We start from the raw sequence: 19,457 nt of genomic DNA, 5'->3' as shown, positions 1-19,457 counted from the left end.
GCAGGCAGGCGGGTGGCAGCCTGAGGATATGATATGGAGCTTATGTCCCACAGGGTTGGCACACAGAGCCAAATAGTTGAATTAGCAGAGACTTGACCCAGTTGACGCCAAAATTCCTGAGTAAAGCGTTTATATTAAGATAAGATGTGTGAAGTAGGTAGAGGAAGGTGAAAAGATAAGAGGGAAAGAAGACAGGCGTAAGTGCAGGTATCATCTCTCTTTGTCTCTTTCTCTGTCCCTCATTTCCTCACACTCTCTGTACTTTCCCATTGCCCCTTGGCATTTTCTTAGATCGGATTCAGAGTGGTCCCTCAGCATGCTCTAAAATTCGATATTTGAATTTCTGTGACTGCACTTGTTTAGTTCTAATCCACTGACTATTGATCTGAGGCACAGTGATTTCTACAAGGGGGTATACTGCTTATTTCAAACTTTAAATGAAAATTTCAGTCCAATCAATAAGAATGGCGAATGCAATAAAATCCAGCTGCCTGTTGGGTATTAATTATCCTCACACTATCGCCCGTTTAATCTCCATTTCTCTTCTTTGTCACAAGTATTGCATGTCTTTCTCGATCTCTCGCTCTCTCACAGACACACGCACACCGTTTTTCTCTTTCATCATTTATTCTTATTTTATGTTTGTTGCGTTCAAAGCACACGTTTACATTCTTATCAGTGAAGGCGATAGCTTTAACTTCAGGCGTAATCCTGTTACAAAGCTGCTGAAAATGTACATTTCCTGTTTGAAACACAGGTGCAGATTTGAACTAACGCTTCACTGCCTCCACCCACACCCCAAACCCCCTACCTTCCCCTCCACACCCCCACCCAGCCACTACAACAACTGTCACAGACAAGTTTTCTGTGGAGTGTTCAGAATTGCAGCAAATCAGAACATTTAATCACCTGTCACATGAGTTTGTGTCTTTGTGCTATTCTCTGAAGGGACCGCTGTCTGTTATATCATTTCTGGGACACTGACTCTGCAATAAATAAAACTATAGGACAAAAAAAAAAATCCAGACAGCTTGCATCTTGCCTGCATAAGAAGAGCACTACCCGTCTATATGTTTCAGCTGTCTCGCCTGAATGTTTTGTCTGGTTGGGGATTTGTAGTTGGGTGCTATTCGAGGCCATATAGTGTATTTTATATGGTGGGGTATTTGACATGCATGTAGCTTCAGGCCCTATAAATAAAACGGATTTGCTTTATACACAAATCAAAGAGAAGCCGGTGCAATATGAATCACTGTGGTTATGAACCCAGACACTACCTAAAGCGACTGTCAGCTTCATCTCATAAAAACCTTTCGTTGTCTTGCATTCATCATCCATACAATATAAAAACCATATGCTGCATGCCAAAATCCCAGCACCGTGAGCGTCTTTAAATCTGTGCCGGTTCCATCTCCATTAATTCGCTGACTGTGTAACAAAGTATATGAGCGGATGTGTGCATGTTTGTGTGTATAAGAGAAAGAGTGCCACTTAATTAGACATAGGGGTTAATTAGGGGTGTGTAGAAGCTGTGTCAGATTCAGCAGCTGCCCTGAGGGTAGAGCGTAGTATAACGAGCTTTATTGACTCACTGGCCACAGAAGTCCTCAGACAAAATTACACAAACAAATGAAACCCTGTGCACAGAAACACAGACGCAGCTCGTGGAATTTAAAAACTTACCAGTTATGTTATTTAGGGTTAGTTTTAAATTCAGTTTTTTTCCACATTAAATCAATATTAAATTTAACACTAAACAGTAGGTTGTGTAATATCATTAAATTGTGTATATATGTGCTTGCCAAGCACTTTGTTAGGTACAACTCTGCAGCTGCTCATTAATGCACAGCCTCTAATCAGCCACTCACATGGCAGCAGCTACATACATTTAAGGATGTAGATATTCTAAAAAAAGACCTGTTGAAGTTAAAAACTGAGCATTAGATTGGGCTACATCAGCAGAAGACCATACCGGGGTTCTACTCCTCTCAACTAACATAAAGAAACTGGGCCAATTAATCATACAGGTCCCCAAAATTGACAATAGAACCTTGGAAAAACATTGCTGAGTCTCAATTTCTGATGCAACATTCAGATGGAACGGTCAGAATTTAAAGTAAACAGCATGAAGCCACGGATCTATCATGCCTTGTATCAGTTGTTCAGCATGCTGGTAGTGTGATGGTGTGGAGGATATTTTTTCTTATCATCATTTGGTCCCTTTAGTACAAACTGAGTATTGTTGCTGACCATGTCCATCCCTTTATGACTGTTGTGCATTCATCTTCTGAGGGTTCCTTCCCACAGTCGCGTCACAAATTTCAGATCATCTCAAACTGGTTTGAGAAGTAGGATCATCTTACAGAACAAAAGGCAGTCAACATCAAGAGAAGAGCTCTGAATATCTTCCATGAAGCTTGGAGAACTATTCCTGAAGACTCCTTAGGAGAAAGTTCAGGGAAGAAGAATAAAGCTGCTCATATCAAATATTGACTTTCAAGCTCGTTAGGATTGTTTTTGCCTTGTAGATTGTATTTCCATGGATGCATGTGTTTCATTAAACCACTCTACCTATTTCCCATTTTCCTAGCAACATACAAAGAAATAAGTGGTGTCTTGAGACTTTTGCACTAAACTGGAAGTTTTATTATGTTATTTTGAAAGTAACCCTAAAACTAGTAGTGATGTGTTTTTTTTAGTTATGTTAGAAGAGTTTCAGCAAATACAGAAGCACAGCTGTGTTTGTGTGCAAATCACCCAGACATAAAGCCAGACAACCCGGTGAGCTCAAGAGGCAGCAGGATGTTGTTATGAATATGACCCTGTGACCTCAGCCAAATCAACTGCTCTCCACAGATTGCCCTCGCGGCCATCTCAGCAGCCGTAACAACTGACAGCATCCGCTCTAACACAATTAGAAATGCACACACTATCAAAGAGCTTAGGGGGGAAAAAATGGCAGAACATGGGGAGACACAGGGAGGGACAGGAAGAAAGACAACATAAAAGAGAATAAGCAAGAAATAGGTAGAAGGACATGAGGGAAGATGGAGAAATGAGAGCAAGGAAGCGAGCGACAAGAGTGTGAGAGTTGAAATGACAACGGGAAGTCTCCTTCGGTGAGTCAGTGTTCAAGCAGGAAGCCTCGGGGGGCAACGGTGTGGTATGAATACCAAGAGGAAAGATGACTAGGTGAAATCCTCAACTGGATAACCTCACCGGCTCCCTCTGCCACCCTCCTGGCATGTAGGCAGTCCCCCGAGAGTAACAGAGAGGGGGAGAAGCGGGAAATATGGAGGGACTGCGGGAAGTTGAGAGGGAACAAGGGCAGTGCAAGGTAAAATGAATGAGTTTTTCATCTGTGTGTTGAGATGAAAAAAGGACATATAGCTACTAAAAAAGGCAGCAATTTTTCACTATTTTATTTGTTGAGATGTACTCATAAAAGCAGGTCTTAAAGGATGTTTTGCCCTCTGTGCCACAGGTGCATTAGTTTACTTCCTGGGATTTGCCTCATCCCATATATATCATCTTAACATGGCCATAAAACTGCTATAAAATGATACCCCTGACTCTGATAAAAATCATTCAAATATGGCAGCAAATACTTACGCTGTGAAGAGACACTCATCCAGTAAACATCTAATTTGGTCCTTGGTGTACTCTGTTTATATTTTATTACTTTGTTAATTATTTTCTAGTTCTAGTCTACGCTTCATCTGCAACTTTGTGAGGTACAGTCATTCGAAGGCTTGTTAATGCAAATATCTAATCAGCCAATGCACAACACATTTAACCTTGATGCAGATGGGACACAACAGCAGAAGACCACACCGGGTCACCCACTCCTGTCAGCGAAGAACAGGAAAATGAGGCCACAGTTTCCACCAGCTTACTAGATAGGAAAAATAGAAGATCAGACGAACATTGTTCGGTATAATTTCTGCTGCAATATTCGAATGGTACAGAAACAAAAGCATGGCTCCATACTCCCTTCTGTCAATGGTTCAGGCTGCTCATGATGGTCTAATGGTTTGGAAGATATTTTTCTTGGCACTCTTTCTTAAACACCAACTGGTTTTAAACATCACAATGAGTTCACTGAATTTAAATGACCCCCAAAAAGTCACCAGATCTCCATCCAATAGAGCACCTTACGGATGTTGTCGAATCAGGGATTCTCGTCATGATGTGCAGCCGACAAATCTGCAGAATGTGAGCGATGCTGTCATGTCATTATGGACGAGAAACTCCATAACGATTTTTCAGGCACCCTGCTGAATCTACACCATGAAGAATTAAGGCACTTGTGCAGGCAAAAAAGGTGGTCCAAACCAGTATTAGCAGAGTGTACTTCATATAGAGTCCAGTGAGTGTATGTCTTCTATTTAACAGCAACTACTGGATTAGTCACGGATGCTGTGCTTTCCTTAGCCAGCAGTCAATGTGCTTTTCTGTGCTGAGTGGTGGGTGCTCCCTGTGCAGTTGCCCAAGCACATACTGTATCTGCCCTGCTGTGGATGACTGACAGTTTAGACAGCTGCTGACAAGATTAGAAACACAGGCACACACACAAACACATAGGTGCTGACAGTCTGCCATGCACACACAGACTCATCGTCCAATATAAAGAGAGACTGGACCACCTAAATAAGATTGTGATGTAAAGACTGAGAGGCACTTCTTGTGTTTTTTAATGAACAAACTCAATGTCTCTGAGAAATTACTAAAAATATTCAGTATTTGCATGCATATTCTATTTATGAATAAATGAATGAAAAAGAGGTAAACCATTGTATAAGTACTGCTTTATAATTTCCTTACATCACTGGAAATTCTGAGTCACCCTGCCCCGTGAGGCACTTCTGCTCAAACAATGTTTAGTGGTTCACACAGGAGTTTGTGGCACAGCAATTTTGAACCCATCTTGATTGATTTCTTTTGGCAGCACAGCGAGCATTTACATATTAAGCACTTGATAAAGGTGGTATATTCAATAAGTTAGCAAACAGCTGCCTATTTACCCATCCGACAGGTCCCAGGTACCATTAGCATTCACTTGGTTTTCCCTTTCCAGCAATTTGTCAAATGTAAGTCCAGTAGTCATTGCTTTTCCGCTGTTTTGGTCCACACCAACTCCGAGGGGTGAAATATGGCTCTTTAGCTGTTAAACGCTCTGCTATTGTGGTGCAGATTGTATTCATGAGAACAGGAGCAGAGAGGAAATAAGGTAGTTAAGATCAGCGAGAGTGAGCCAAAACAGTAAAGCTGGCACGGTAAAATAAAAGCACTGCACCGAAAGGTGTTAAAGCACTGCAGAGCTGTGTGGAGCTTCATTCGAGTGATCACACACCATGTCACGAGATCATCATTAAATAGAGTTTCATTAAGCTTGCTCTTTCTAGTCCTTAGTTTGATCTAAAATGTTTGTAATACAGAAAAAAAAAAAACTGGATAAACTATCCTATCTTTGGAAATATGCACACAGATTTTAAAACATTTTCATGCGGTTTCCATTTAGCTTATCTGAAGCTTTGTGTGCTCATTAATTTGTCTACTCCAGCTATGGATTGTTCCAGTTTCTAACTTTAAAAAAAAAAGTAAAACACTTTTGTCCCTTAGTCTCAAAGCCAATACATAAAAGCGGCAAAGTCGAGCTTTCTAAGCAGCAAACCTCCTACTGTTTTCCTGTTGTCCTTGTAATCTTCCTGTTGTCTCTTCCTAGCTTTCTCTCCGCCTCTATTTCTGAGTTGCTCTCTTGCACCTTCACTTCACTCTGCCATCTGTTAGCACGCTAGTCCCACGTCTCTGCAGTGATCTTCATCTTAATAATAGCACCTTGGTGAAAACTTAACATGTGGACGAGCATGCCCAGCAGTTCACAAAGCGCTGGGTCAGCATGCATCAAACTGGACCAGCAAAACAGGAGGACTCATGTCAGCACATACTGCTGCTACTCCAGTAATGCCAGTGCCAACCGAAGGCAGCCTGGTACTGATGCTCACTTTACAACATGAATCTATACCCCTGACATGGCCATTGTGTGTTTCAGCTCTGTACTGTTCCATTCTCAGACAGCTATCGCCATCATCATAAGCAATTACACTCTATAACGTGGACTGACATACGTTATGAGTGGCAGGCCGATTCGAATCTTGCTCAAAATTATTCGGCAACTCTCTCCCCCAGCTTCTCCTGCTTTCTGCACCACTCCTATTTTACTCAGTCGGGCTAATATGCAAGTGATTACAGACGCATTAATGAATTTTCATCTCCGCACAACTCTGAATGGGGATTCGTTTATCATAACAAATGCCCACCAAAATAATTTCAACCTCTTTGCCTCAAATTAAATTTTGGAGGGCCTCAGAAATGTATTACTGCAGCGTTTTGGCATGCAGGAGGTCTGGCAGGAATACTTAATTGAGTTTTTTTTTTTTGCATAAATGCGATTTGGGCTCGTTCGCATGGACTCCGTGGCGGTGCCTTTGACACAGAAATGGACAATGAGGAATTTCTACACGACTAAACGTGTCCCTCTCATAGCAACACTTAGACAGTTGGTTGTTTGATCACCTCCATTATCTAAGCGTCCTGCTGGCCCTGACAGCCACCTCCATTTCATAGTCATTAACAGGCGGCGGACGTGCACTTGTGTGTAAATGGCTAATATTCCCCTGCTGACATTCGGTCGGGAAGGGTGTAAGCTTACCGTGCGCGTGTGAAATATGAGCAGGCACAAACACACATATAAACAAGCGGGCCCAATCATCCTGACTCTGGTTCACCGGTAATTGGTTTCATTTAGAGGACAATGTTGCATAATGAAACATTAGGAATTAGCTCCTATATTCCCATCGCTCTACTGGCTGCCAGCCTCATTTTAGCCACGTTATCTCCTGGTTACCAATGCACATTTATATGCAACACCCCATAGCTGCTTCAGCACAACTAGCCTTTTTAGCCAAGCCAGAGCTATTAATCCCCCCTTTTTCCCCCCAACTGTGTACACTGCCCACTCCCGGTCATACTGCAAGTCAACTATAGGTCATGGAAATGAAATTGTCTTTAATGTGGTTCTAATGGTTTAGCTGATTATTATACATTTCTCTCTCTCTACATGCAGACTTGTAGAGAGTAAAAATGTTGTCTTTTGTTAGTTTTGACCTCTGATTATTCTGTATGACTCACCTAATAATGTATCTATCACAGCTTGTTGGAAGTTGTGAGAATTTTTTTTTTTTCCAGTGTTGGAATGTGGGATATACACCTCTTATCAGTGATGTCGTATTATCATACAGGCCTCTGCCACTCTATTGACAATTCATGGGAGACTGAGTTTGCGCTTTCATACAGTGCTGATCTGAATGTTTACATGCAAATGAGACTCGTATAATTAAAGTGCTATCAGTTTAGGACAGAAAAACCTATGCTTATCGCATCAAAATCCGTTTATTTGCGGTCACAGTCACCTTTTCCATCTTCTCCAAATTACACAGGCACCAGTAAATGTTGGTGAGCACACACCGAACTGGAGGCGGGGAGAAAGGGAAACAGAACTGAAATGCAGCAATCATCACCTTTTCTATGTTTCCTTCTTTAGTTTATGTCCAAGGAGACCAGTCATTCTGTGCGTGTTGTCTTCCAGGGACGTAGGCCAGGCTACTTCTCCTTCCTGGATCCCTTCTCACCGGGTGTTTGGCTCTTCATGCTTCTGGCCTACTTGGCTGTCAGTTGCATTCTCTTTCTGGTGGCCAGGTAAGGAGCTCAACCATAAAATGCAGTCTGTACAGATAAGCGAGAGACAGGAGAAGAATGAGGCAAACAAATGGACTGGGTACAGAGAGTAAAAGCACACAAAAAAAAAAATCTTTGGGCGATATACGGCGGAGGAAACAGGTGTTTGTTCTCTCGCTTCTCTTTAGCCTCTGGTTGATCTTGAACATCACAGAGAAAGAGACGTTCTCCCACCAGTGGCAGGTCTCTAGCATCACATTGCCACCTGCTGGTCAAGGATGGCACTGCCACAACTGCTGCTGAAATCATAATTTCCTTTGTACTAGGTTACACTATATCTAATGAAGACGCTTTAATGCAAGAAAATGCTAATTGAATTCTGCAGCACCTTACAGAATCAAATTAAAAGTAGCTAGACCTTCAAATATACCAGGTTTCTAAAGATAGCTCTACGGGCGGTCTTTGGTGTAATATGAAAATCATTTATAAATGTTGGGTGAGGTGGTTTGATCGTAGCAGTTTTGGAGATAATAATATATGTACTCCTTTTTTTAGGTGTTTACTAAGAATAATTTTTCCACCCATGATCACAGCGGGCCATATGTTAGACGTCTGGGTTGTTTAAAGTTTTTTGTCCTTCTTTTGAACTTTGTTGTAATTATTTGTGACTCAGAAAGAAATTCTATCTTTGCCACGTGAGTCACGTAGCTCGTTGGCTCAACCCAGCACAGAACAGAGTTGTCACAGAACTGTAGCTACATCTGAGCACCCCAATTACACCGCCTGCATCCTCACAGTTTAAGTAGGCAGAAGCGAAGCACAGGTTGGTTCTCCCTCTGCAGAGTCAAGGTGACTTTGTCCTCACTTGACTGAGTTGTTTTCTCCTCTTCCTATCTCCATTCCTCTCACTCCGTGTCTCTTGAGTTTTGCTCTTATCAGAATACATAATCTAACTTTCATTCCCACTCTTGCTGGCTGTGTCCCTGTTGACTGTTTCTGCTGTCTCTTCCCCCACAGGCTGACACCTTATGAATGGTACAACCCCCACCCTTGTTTAAAGGGACGCTGCAACCTGCTGATCAACCAGTACTCGCTTGGCAACAGCTTCTGGTTCCCAGTTGGAGGCTTCATGCAGCAAGGATCCACCATTGCTCCTAGAGCTCTGTCCACACGTTGTGTGAGCGGAGTGTGGTTAGTATTGGCTCCAGATGCACGGTGCAATGCGCAGGTTTCTCCATCATGGAATGCAATTCATCAGTAACGCATTCTTGAAGCTTAATTCCAGATTTCAAGAGTGAGATTGTGCATTTGTGCGCACACGAGGCATCGTTTGTGTCTGTCTGTCCGCCTTTGCAGCTAGAACTTTATCCACCCATTAATCCATCCGCCATATCATTTACTGAATATCCTGTCATGTCTTCTCCTCTCAGGTGCGCAGTTATTTTAATCCTTCTACACCTCCACCCAGATCATTTATCTTCATGTGTCAGCCTGCCCATTTACATACGTTTGCAGGTGAATACATATGTTCTTGTCCGCTGCCTTTCCCACACAGGTGGGCCTTCACATTAATCATCATCTCCTCCTACACCGCCAACCTGGCCGCCTTCCTAACAGTGCAGAGGATGGAGGTACCGATAGAGTCAGTAGATGATCTGGCAGATCAGACGGCGATAGAATATGGCACCATGCACGGTGGATCCACGATGACCTTCTTCCAGGTTAGAAGTTACACACATTGCTGTATGTGCCACATTGTTTATCCTCCTAAATCTTCACTCACACATACATGCACACTGTATTTAGGCACAGGCTCACTTCAGAGCACATGGAAGTCAATGGGTCATCTGTGATCAGCTATCAGCTATCCTTTTCGTCACCCTCCTGTCCTTTATGTCTTCCTCCTCTAACCACAGGTTTTATCTGTTTCCTGTCTCTTTTTTGCCACAACCATTCAATATCCTTCTCCTCAGGGAGATGGGGCACCGTCCAGGTCCCACGCTATCCTCTTTCATCTTTTGAGATTTGACCTCAGCGAGAAAAAGAGAAAGACACTGAGCAGGAGAAAAAGAGCGTGTTAGAGGGGAGAGAGACAGTGAAGGATGATACTGGGCGAAGGGAAGAGAGATATTAGCCTTGTATTCCTTGGCGCTTTCAAGTCCACTGGACCTTAAATAACTCAGGGAAGACAGGCTAAGAGAAAGTAAAAGACAGGTGGAGATGTTAAGTGAAGTTTCTGTTCTGAAGTTTCTCAAATTGGAAAGAGGTGTGCTAATAGAAAAAAAGGGGGGAAAGCGCTCTGATGTAACACTCCATCAGTCAAAAAAAGTCAAACAAACCAAACCAACAGAAGAGGAGATGCTTTGTTAACTGTCTCTCACTCTCTGTGCCTGTTTCTTCTGATCTTATCTGCTCTTTCACGCCTGTGCAGAACTCCCGCTACCAGACGTACCAGCGCATGTGGAACTTCATGCAATCAAAGCAGCCCAGCGTGTTTGTGAAGAGCACAGAGGAGGGGATTGCCCGTGTCCTCAACTCTAACTACGCCTACTTGCTGGAGAGCACGATGAATGAGTACTACCGCCAGAGGAACTGCAACCTGACTCAGATTGGAGGACTGTTGGACACTAAGGGCTATGGTATCGGCATGCCGCTGGGTGAGTGGAGGACAAAGTGTGGAAAATTGGAGGACACTTGAAAGTGACGGATAAGTAAAAGAAGGAGGAACTTGGTCAAGAAGTTGAAACATCTGATACAAGTCGCAGAGAGACAGAAGCCAGTTTGCCGGAGAAATGCGGGGGCAAGGCAGTTAGTGTAAAACGAAGTCAACGGAGGAGAGAGCTGATGGTTTCGCTTAAATGTGCTGTATAATTCATTCCCCTTCTTAGTGAAGCTAAGAAGGGGAATGAAGAGCAGAGGCATTAGTTGGAGGATACACCATAAACGTCACATTGGAGAGTTGAATAAAAAAGTAAAGCCTCAGCAAAGCCAAACCATTAGCTGCTATCATGGGGCAAAATGATGCAAAAAGAGAGAAACTAAGAGAGCTTTAATGCTAGATTTTAATAGAGCAGCTGTTGCCATGCTGTGATGGGAGAAGTGAGGACAAGAGCGAGGGAATTTGAGATATTGTTCCTGTGAAATGTGAAACAGTTTCTGCGCGACGCTTGCTCGCTGCTCCGAGAGTATAAACACGGGGTTTACTTACACTTTGATCTCAGGTTGAGTCAAACACACCTTAAAGTAAACAAGATTAATTTCCATTCCTTTGATGTTTAAAGGATAGATAAGCCGTCTTTTTACTGGATGATGGCGCCGTGACCTGTACAACATTGGAAGATCATTGTAAGCTCTTTAATCTCAGGTCTGAAATCTTCGTTTTGTTGGTTCGGGCAAAGCATGGTGAAGTGACGCGCTATCACATTTGCCACGGCATACCAGAGGAAAAAGAAGAAGAAGAAGTCAAGGAAATGTCGCGCTTTGTTTGCACCGTGTCCCTCGTTTAATTTTCTCTTCCCTTCAGGGTCAGTGTACCGTGACGAGTTCGACCTAGCCATCCTCAAACTGCAAGAGGACAATCGTTTGGAAATCCTGAAGAGGAAATGGTGGGATGGCGGCAAGTGTCCAAAAGAGGAGGACCACCGTGCTAAAGGTCTGTCTCTGCAGTTAAATCCACATCTTGGTTGATGATCAGCTATAGAAAACACTTATAGCTTATCCCGCCCAATCCTGGCATCTCTACAGGTCTAGGAATGGAGAACATCGGTGGCATCTTTGTGGTGCTGGTGTGTGGACTGCTGGTGGCAATCTTCATGGCAGTGCTGGAGTTTGTCTGGATGTTAAGGCACGCGCCAGGAAATGAGGTGAGAGAGGGCTATCTAACCTGCATCTGCTTTGTCTCCCTCTCCCCTCCCTGGCACCTTCCCCCTCGCGGAGCTGCTAGGCTTTTCCACAGTGCGCAGCTTTGACAGGAAGTTATGAGCACAAACCAAAGTAATACCTCGTATGTTTTTTGTATTCATAGCAGAGAAGCATCCATTCTTACCGTATATATATCACACAGGATAATCAAACTGTACAGTAAAAAAAAAAAAAAGATCTTGTTTTAGTTATATCATATTTACTGGGTGCTGCAAATCTTTATCTTAGCCTTAATCTAGTGACCTTATTTAAAACACACTTGCCGTTGTCTCCACGATTGTCAAAAACTACATGTCCTTCTCACCATCATCAGTTGAAATATGGACAGTAGAGGCATCGGCTGAACATGGGGGGGTCAAGATCTCTATCTAAATAAATAAATAAATCTGGGTAAATTCCCAGATGATTGAACATGCAACTATTTTGCTGGTAATACCTGAAATGAGTAAAGAAAATCAACAGCCTATATATGCAAGATAATTCATAATTTTATTGGGGGGGGGGATATTGGTTGGGTCTGATTATTGTGGGGTCATAACCCCCATAACCCCCTGGAAATTACGCCCCTGAGTAGAGGATTAGTCATGGCAATCAACTAGAACTTTACGCTAAGAATGGACTTCAAGCAAGGGCGTCAAATTTGTTTTGGAAGCAAAAAGAAAAAGACGATGCTTTCTGGAAATGTCAGGACCAAGAGTCAGTACAGCTTGGTCACACAATGCTGGTTTTTCAAAGTAACAGGGGACAAAACAATGATAAATGACACGTGAAACACTTAAAAGTGCCACGCTATGATTTGAAAGTTGCTGATACAGAAACACAATCACCAGCCAATAATGCAAATATTTAAAACTGCATCAGCACATTAGCTCTCCTCTGAGGCTGAAGACAGACCTGCATTATCACAACCTCTTAAACAGCAACTTTAAAAATATTTTTTTCTAATGATTTCTACTTAGGTAGAAGGAATTTAGATGCATTTTTTACTGGTGAAAGTTGAAAGTGCTTTTGAAAATTATGCTGAAAGTGTGTGGTGTTGTAATCCACTATGAAAATATCATTTCAATGTAGCTTCATCTGGAGAGAGGACTAGCAAGCAACATGAGTGTCCTCGGCATCCAGATGTTCTGCTGTTTGGAGGATTTTTTTTCTCACAATAGACAGATGAGTTTAGTGTTAGTGGAAGAGCTCTCCTGTGATATTCATGAGGGAGGACTGCTGTCAACCACAAAAGATGACTTGAAGAATCAGAGAAAAATGTGCATGCAGTGATATCATTACCTCTGATGTGATTTCTTTAACAGATACTTGAATACTATTTGGCACTGTGATTTTAACTCAATAAACATTCAGAAAGTCAAAAACCCACTCATGTGATTTCTTCTTTTGGAGCAGCACAGATTGATGTCTCACTCTAACTTGTGAACCCTGTGTGTGTGTGTGTGTGTGTGTGTGTGTGTGTGTGTGTGTGTGTGTGTGTGTTTGTGTGTGTGGGTCTGTATATATATATCGTTCATATATGTGCATCTGGATTTACGCCTGTGTGCATCTGTACAGTGTCCATGTGCAGCTTGTGTGGATTGGTGATGAGTTTCTTTTCCGTCTTGTGCTTGAGCTGCGGTGTCATGTCTGTGATTGTGATTATTTGAGTTTATATCCTTCTGTTACACCCAGCGGATCACTCGATCACCAGTCCCGGCGATAAAATGCGTGTGCTACACTTGTGGATGTGAAAAGTAAATTTAACAAGCCCGTGTGTATTATATGTGTCGCTGTTTTCACTGAAGGCCGCTCAGTCTACACCAGCCATTTCTCTGTCGCCCATGCAATTTACCGATTATGAACATAACCGAGAAATGTATCTGTTGTGTGTCTTTGACGTCACCCCGTCTGTCCTGATCGAGTCTGTCAGTCAGTGAGTTGTCTGGCCTCTCTCTCTTTCTCTCCCTCTCTTATTCCCCTCTGCCCTATCTTTGTTTTCTTCCCGTGTGTGTGCTTGCAGCAGTCAGTGTGTGAGGAGATGCTGCGGGAGCTCCAGGGGATCGTTCTGTGTCGCGACAGCCTGCAGGCGAGGCGCCGCCGGGCGGCGTCGATGCTGCGGCCACGGCCCTTACCTCTGGAGGAACGTCGGGCGCGAGCTGCCGCTGTCAGCCTCAGCAACGGAAAACTGTGCGGGGGCACGGGACTGCCTGAACCCCTTTCCCACAGACTGGCGCAGGAGGCTGCCCTGGTCGCGAGGGGTTGTAGCCACATCCGCATTTGTCCCGAGTGCAGACGCTTCCAAGGACTGAGGATGCGCCCCACAGGGGCCCCAGGGGCCCTCCCGTCTCCCACTCACAGTGAGGAGAGCATAGAGTGGGACAAGACCACAAATAGCAGTGAACCTGAATAACGGCCCACAATTCCAGCAGGACTGCCTTTCCCAGCAGCCACCTCTCTTCTTTCCAGGGATCAAAGATCATGTGGCATTTTAATTCTGCCATCCAGAGTTTATTCTTAAAGGACAGGACAATGCTGTGGACTTTCTTTTACCCCTGAGGCGACCGCCAGCAGTGAGTTTTTGGAATCTCTCCTTGGGCGAACTTTTTCCTTGGTCATAGGAAAAACTGATGAGTCTGTCTCGTTGTGGTCTGTCCCTGGTGGCCCTCTGTACCGTGTAAAACAGGACAGACAAAAACAGCTACGGGGCATTTGTACTATGCAGTATTTCCAGTCATTTATCATTGTGCTGTTTCTTTTCTTTCCTTTTTAAATTATTTCTGTCCTCTGTTGGATTATCAGTACTGAATATTGTTATTCTATTGTTAAAAAAAAACAAAAACTTTAAACAAGGTCCTTTTTTTATCTGACAATTTACTCTAGGAACGTATATTGCCTCTGAAGAGCTGCAGAGATGGACAGACTAATGCAAGGTCGACCTTCACGTTCTTTTGTTTTGAAAGTGCCAAAAACCACAAGCATCATCTTGTGGCTGAAGAAAGCACCACAGCCTTGAGAAGACGGCAAACTCATGTGAACATAGAAAACAAAAGGACAGACATGCGGACACAAAGACTCCTTTTATAGTAGTGATATTCTATTAAAAAATGTTTTAACTGTTGGGATCTCTGAAAGACAGTGATGCATGTCCAGAGGTGTTGGCCAGTGCTCACTGAATGAGTCATCCTGAAGTGGTTCCAGGGTAGTGAAGTGAACTTAAAGAAAGATTTTCTCTTTTGAATACCTGCTTAAAAACATGATGTCTACGCACACAAACGTACATGCACAGAGACATCCTCTTATATCATCCCTCTTCTGTGCACTGACATTACTTTCTCCTCCATCTGTCCTCCATATCTGACACATTTATTGTCCTTGCACCAGTCCCCTTTATGCTCTCTTGCTTACAAATATATCCATTGTAAGTTATAAGACATCATTATTTTCCTTTTTTTCCAGCTTACATATTCAGTATGTGTATCAAACCCAGCATATATTAGAACCAACCAAAAACAAAGTCCTCGGTAGAGTGAAGGGATTTTTATATCAGCAGTTGGCTTGGCTTGTTTTAAATGTCAGCACAGTTAAACTTTTATTGAAAGTGATGTTTTACACACTGCTCGGAGGAGACAGCCTGGGTGCACTCTGACATTTTGATACTATAATTTTTGCAAAAAACCCCAAACCAAACTTGGAATACATTAACCAGGCTAAAACGTGGCGGATATTTAATGCAAAGTGATGCAGAAGGAGCTGAAACACACTTATTTTTCCTTTCCCCACTACCAAAGTATTTGGAATGGTTAAAATCAGTTACCTTCATTTGCTTTGCATCAGCCATAACTTGAAGAAGTGAGGTAACAAGAATCAACCACCAGCAACAGGAGTCTTAAACTCTCCTCACTTTCTGCTCGCATTACAGAGACATATGGCTTATTTTCCTGCTGTACCGGCTGGTTTGAAGGTGTTTCTGTACGATAGCCCGACCGTTGCACGGCGAGAATCAACGGTCATCCAGCTGTCTGCTCCGCTTCTTGCTTATCTTTGATGTGCCCATCATTTTAAATCTGCCCATCAGGTTCTGTCAATCACCATCCCTCAAAACCAGGCTGCCAACTCGACACAGCTTGAAGGTACCGCTGCAGCGTCTCTTGTTCTTTTATTAGCCGCGAATGCTTTCTGTCTCCATCCTTTTTCATCTGCAGGTTTTCATGCTTGGAAATTCACGCATATTATCATTTATCATCCTGTAGTGGAACACAACATATTTTGATCACTCTGTCATTTAAATGAACATTTCATATTCACGGCAACAAACTCTGCACATCTTCAAATACAGTACATCTAATCCTCCAGTAAGAAGCTGCTGTGTTATCGACCCACAGAGTTGTGTGTATTTACAGTATAATCATCGATATAATCATGGAGGTGCCCGGTAATGTGTGTTTTATTATTGCGGCAGTAAACTCATTTGGTGTTCATTATGTTCATAGAACAAAGAGATGCGCACTTAGGTGTGTGCAGTGATCTAATGGAAACATTTAAACACACACAGACACACACCATGCAGAGTCATTCCCAGGGTCCTCACAAACAGTTAATGTAAACTTTCTATAGTTCCTTATATAATAACAGGTTTAGTCAAAATTACCGCAGATGGCAAAGAAAGAAAACCCACAATTCATTGTTTTTTTTAATGAAAGGCATTTCTATCCATTTGCTGAATGTCCCTAAGAAACTCATGAGAGTTTGAAGGCTCTCGCTGCTCTCAGTGCTAACTTCTTAAACACTCAAAAACATTTACAGGGGGTGCTAAATCAAGCGTAGTTGGAATGAGATTGCCAATTACCTTGAAGGCACAAAGAGCAGTAGAGTAAGAATTAAAACAAATCCCACAGAAACACTGGGCAACCTTCTCTGGGAGACCACTGAGAGAGACGGCTCGGTTTGGCTGCTATGTTTTATATGCTTTATTTTTCTTATGTTGACATTTTTATTCCATTATAAATACATTTCTTAAAACAACCTCAATTCTCTGGGATTGCTGGCTTTGTCTCCTTTGTTTTGTTTTGTTTTGTTTTTTGCTGTGATGTATTTGACCTTCTGGGCTGTTTAGATATGTCATGCTAAATAGCTTCTGAGTGCACTTTCCTTTTTTTTGTTATTTGGGGGTTTGTTTCAGGTGAGGGGGGGTTAGTATAGAACGGGGAGAAATATGCAGAGCACGCACCTGCTTTGTTGTGACATATACGCATGCAGAGAAGCATCAGGGACGTATGGGTTTCTGGATGAGTACACAGAACAACTATTGAGTGAACCAGAAGGATCTGATGCACCCACATCTCGTTTCTCCCCCATAACTGAATTAACGTCTGCTCACTTGTGAATCCTTTGAACAGCTGAGAATTTGTGTGGGTAGGCAGTCTAACAGAGGCTAATGAGTTTAACAGCTCGCTCATGTGCTGTATAAGCGTCCACTCACTCGTAGCCCATCTATCACTGTGATTTTTCAGTGGATATTTCCGTCTCCTCGGGACAGTGATTGAACGCCACACAACACCCTTGGTCTGATTTATACTTGAATTCAGACTGCATCTCCCTCTCCTCTCCTCTCCTCCTCGAGTGCCTGCCTCACAATCTTCCCATTGCAGCGTTAGAGATGACAAGTTTTCTTTTCAGTTTGTCACCACCCACAGCACGCACACACATGCATAAAAGCGTGACACACTAAACACTCACCGCCACCTGTATGTCACAGCTGTGTCAACTTTATTTTATCGTGCTCGTGCTTTTCCTTTTTACCCCTGGTGCTCCAGGTTCATAAATTAAGCGCATCTCTACCCACCCTCTGCCTAGCTGCTGTTGGATTTATGGAGCACATGATGAGCATTGAGTGCCTGCAGAGGTGGGTGAACAATCTACTTCACTCCTCGAGCTCACCCAGCTGTAGCACATAGCAATACCAGTTTCCTTGTAGTTGATTGCTGTCGTGCAAGGATTAAGGAATTACAGTGTACCGTGTAGTCACGTGCATTTTGCCACCCTAACAGCTCACATCCACATACACTTGGAAGAATAGCTTGTTCCGTGTTTGTTTTTTGCTTTTTTTTGTTTGAATTTTACTTACTCGTATTTTTTTTAACTTCACATACTCTGTGCCCAAAAACCTGCCTATAAAATTTTGGGATATTGAGATTATTTTAAAAGAAATTTGTCTATACTGTTGCATTTAGTATGACTTTATTGCTTTTTTAAAACGGTAATTATTGAATCTATTCATTTTATTCCTGCTAATATTGCATCCCTCTGTCAAACAGTTTTCCTAACAGACACCAGATTTTCCAGGGCTGGCAGTATTCACATCATAACAGCTACATAAAGACAGAAAGGCACTGCTTCACATTTTTTTAGTAAGCGCTTTCCTGCTGATTTTATTATTTGCAATTAAGTGATTGCAATTATTTGCTGAAGGCTTCTTGTTGTTGTGTGCTCAAAGAAAAGGTATTCAGAGTGCAGAAATTCTCTATAAGGTGAGACGCTGTCAGGGCTGTTATACAGCCTTTTGTTCGCTGACAGTTGTTGAACATATTGACCAAAACATCTTGACATTGTTTGTCTTTCAGAGAAATAAAATGGAGCTTCATTTCCTTTGTGTTTGTTCCCTCACTTTTCACTCCTGCCTTGATCGATGCCCCACAGAAGAGGAGGCATTGATCACCTATTTGTGTGCAAGTGGGTGGGTGGGTTAGAGAGAGCGTGCGTTTTGTGTTTTTTTGTTTTTTTCCTATGTGATTTCTCTCATGCACTTGGCAACACAGGAAATCACAGCCTTGGCATTTTGTTGTATTGTTACCCACATACTTGACAAAGGCGGTACACAGCCAAGTCAAATTCCAGTGGAAGCGTAGCCGACAGCACTCTTCGTCACATACCCACCAGAAAAATGAAAGTAGAATCCTGTTCTTACAGAAATCCGTCACATGGGTACTTAATAACAAAACCATGCTGGATTTAGATTTTTGCTAATCGCGAGTTACAAAAGTCATTTGTTTTGGCCAGATCGCTGGTCTTTGCTGACCCTGGATGAAGGTTTCAATGACAAAGATAAATATCAGTTCATTTCTGTAATGGCTCCATCATTTGTACAGCATCGTTTGTCTTTGGGCGAATGCTCCGGTGCCAGAGTTCAAATTAGAATCTGTTCATTAATCGTGTTCACGGAGGACAAAAATGGTACGTTTGTTCTCCCTGCTAGAGAATGTATAGAGAAAAGTAAACCCACAGGGAAAAGATACACCTATCAATGGGCTAATGATATATAGTACTAGCAATTACTAGTACTACATATATGTATATATATATGTATATATATGTGTGTGTGTGTGTGTGTGTGTATATATATATATATATATATATATATATATATATATATACATATATATATATATATATACATATATATATATATATATATATACATATATATATATATATATGTATATATGTATATATATATACGTATATATATATATACATATATATATGTATATATATATGTATATATGTATATGTATATATATATATGTATGATGAAGTGCATTGCTCTGAATATTGTGCGCTAGACCAGTGTTATGTATTGCTTTATACCACTTTTCACTTTTGACTCAACATATATCATACAGCTTCAGTACTGTGCAAAAGTCTTGAGCGCTCCCTGATTTCTTGGGAAATAGGTGCAGTGATTCATTGAAGCCTGTGCAAACACATATGGTAATACTTTATATAAGACAAAAACAGTTTGTACAATATGACCGCCTTAA

General features: G+C 42.2%; 1 protein-coding gene across 5 annotated transcripts in view; it reads left to right on the top strand.

Moving 5' to 3' along the window:
* Window positions 1-18,284, top strand: part of grik4 (glutamate receptor, ionotropic, kainate 4) — a 338,006-nt gene extending 319,722 nt beyond the window's left edge. For 2 of the 5 annotated variants that reach the window (XM_019367468.2, XM_025898164.1), the window contains 7 exons: window positions 7,649-7,758; window positions 8,755-8,928; window positions 9,293-9,458; window positions 10,169-10,394; window positions 11,261-11,389; window positions 11,482-11,600; window positions 13,661-18,284. In XM_019367468.2, coding sequence (XP_019223013.1) covers window positions 7,649-7,758; window positions 8,755-8,928; window positions 9,293-9,458; window positions 10,169-10,394; window positions 11,261-11,389; window positions 11,482-11,600; window positions 13,661-14,050 — 1,314 coding nt within the window. In that variant the 3' untranslated portion in view covers window positions 14,051-18,284. The other 3 variants (XM_019367470.2, XM_019367472.2, XM_019367471.2) reach the window with 3 other exon arrangements.
* The last annotated feature ends 1,173 nt before the right edge of the window (window positions 18,285-19,457 follow it).

The sequence above is a fragment of the Oreochromis niloticus genome, linkage group LG14, assembly GCF_001858045.2.
Source record: "Oreochromis niloticus isolate F11D_XX linkage group LG14, O_niloticus_UMD_NMBU, whole genome shotgun sequence".
Classification (NCBI taxonomy): domain Eukaryota; kingdom Metazoa; phylum Chordata; class Actinopteri; order Cichliformes; family Cichlidae; genus Oreochromis; species Oreochromis niloticus.
This window is presented reverse-complemented; position numbering and strand designations above follow the sequence as displayed.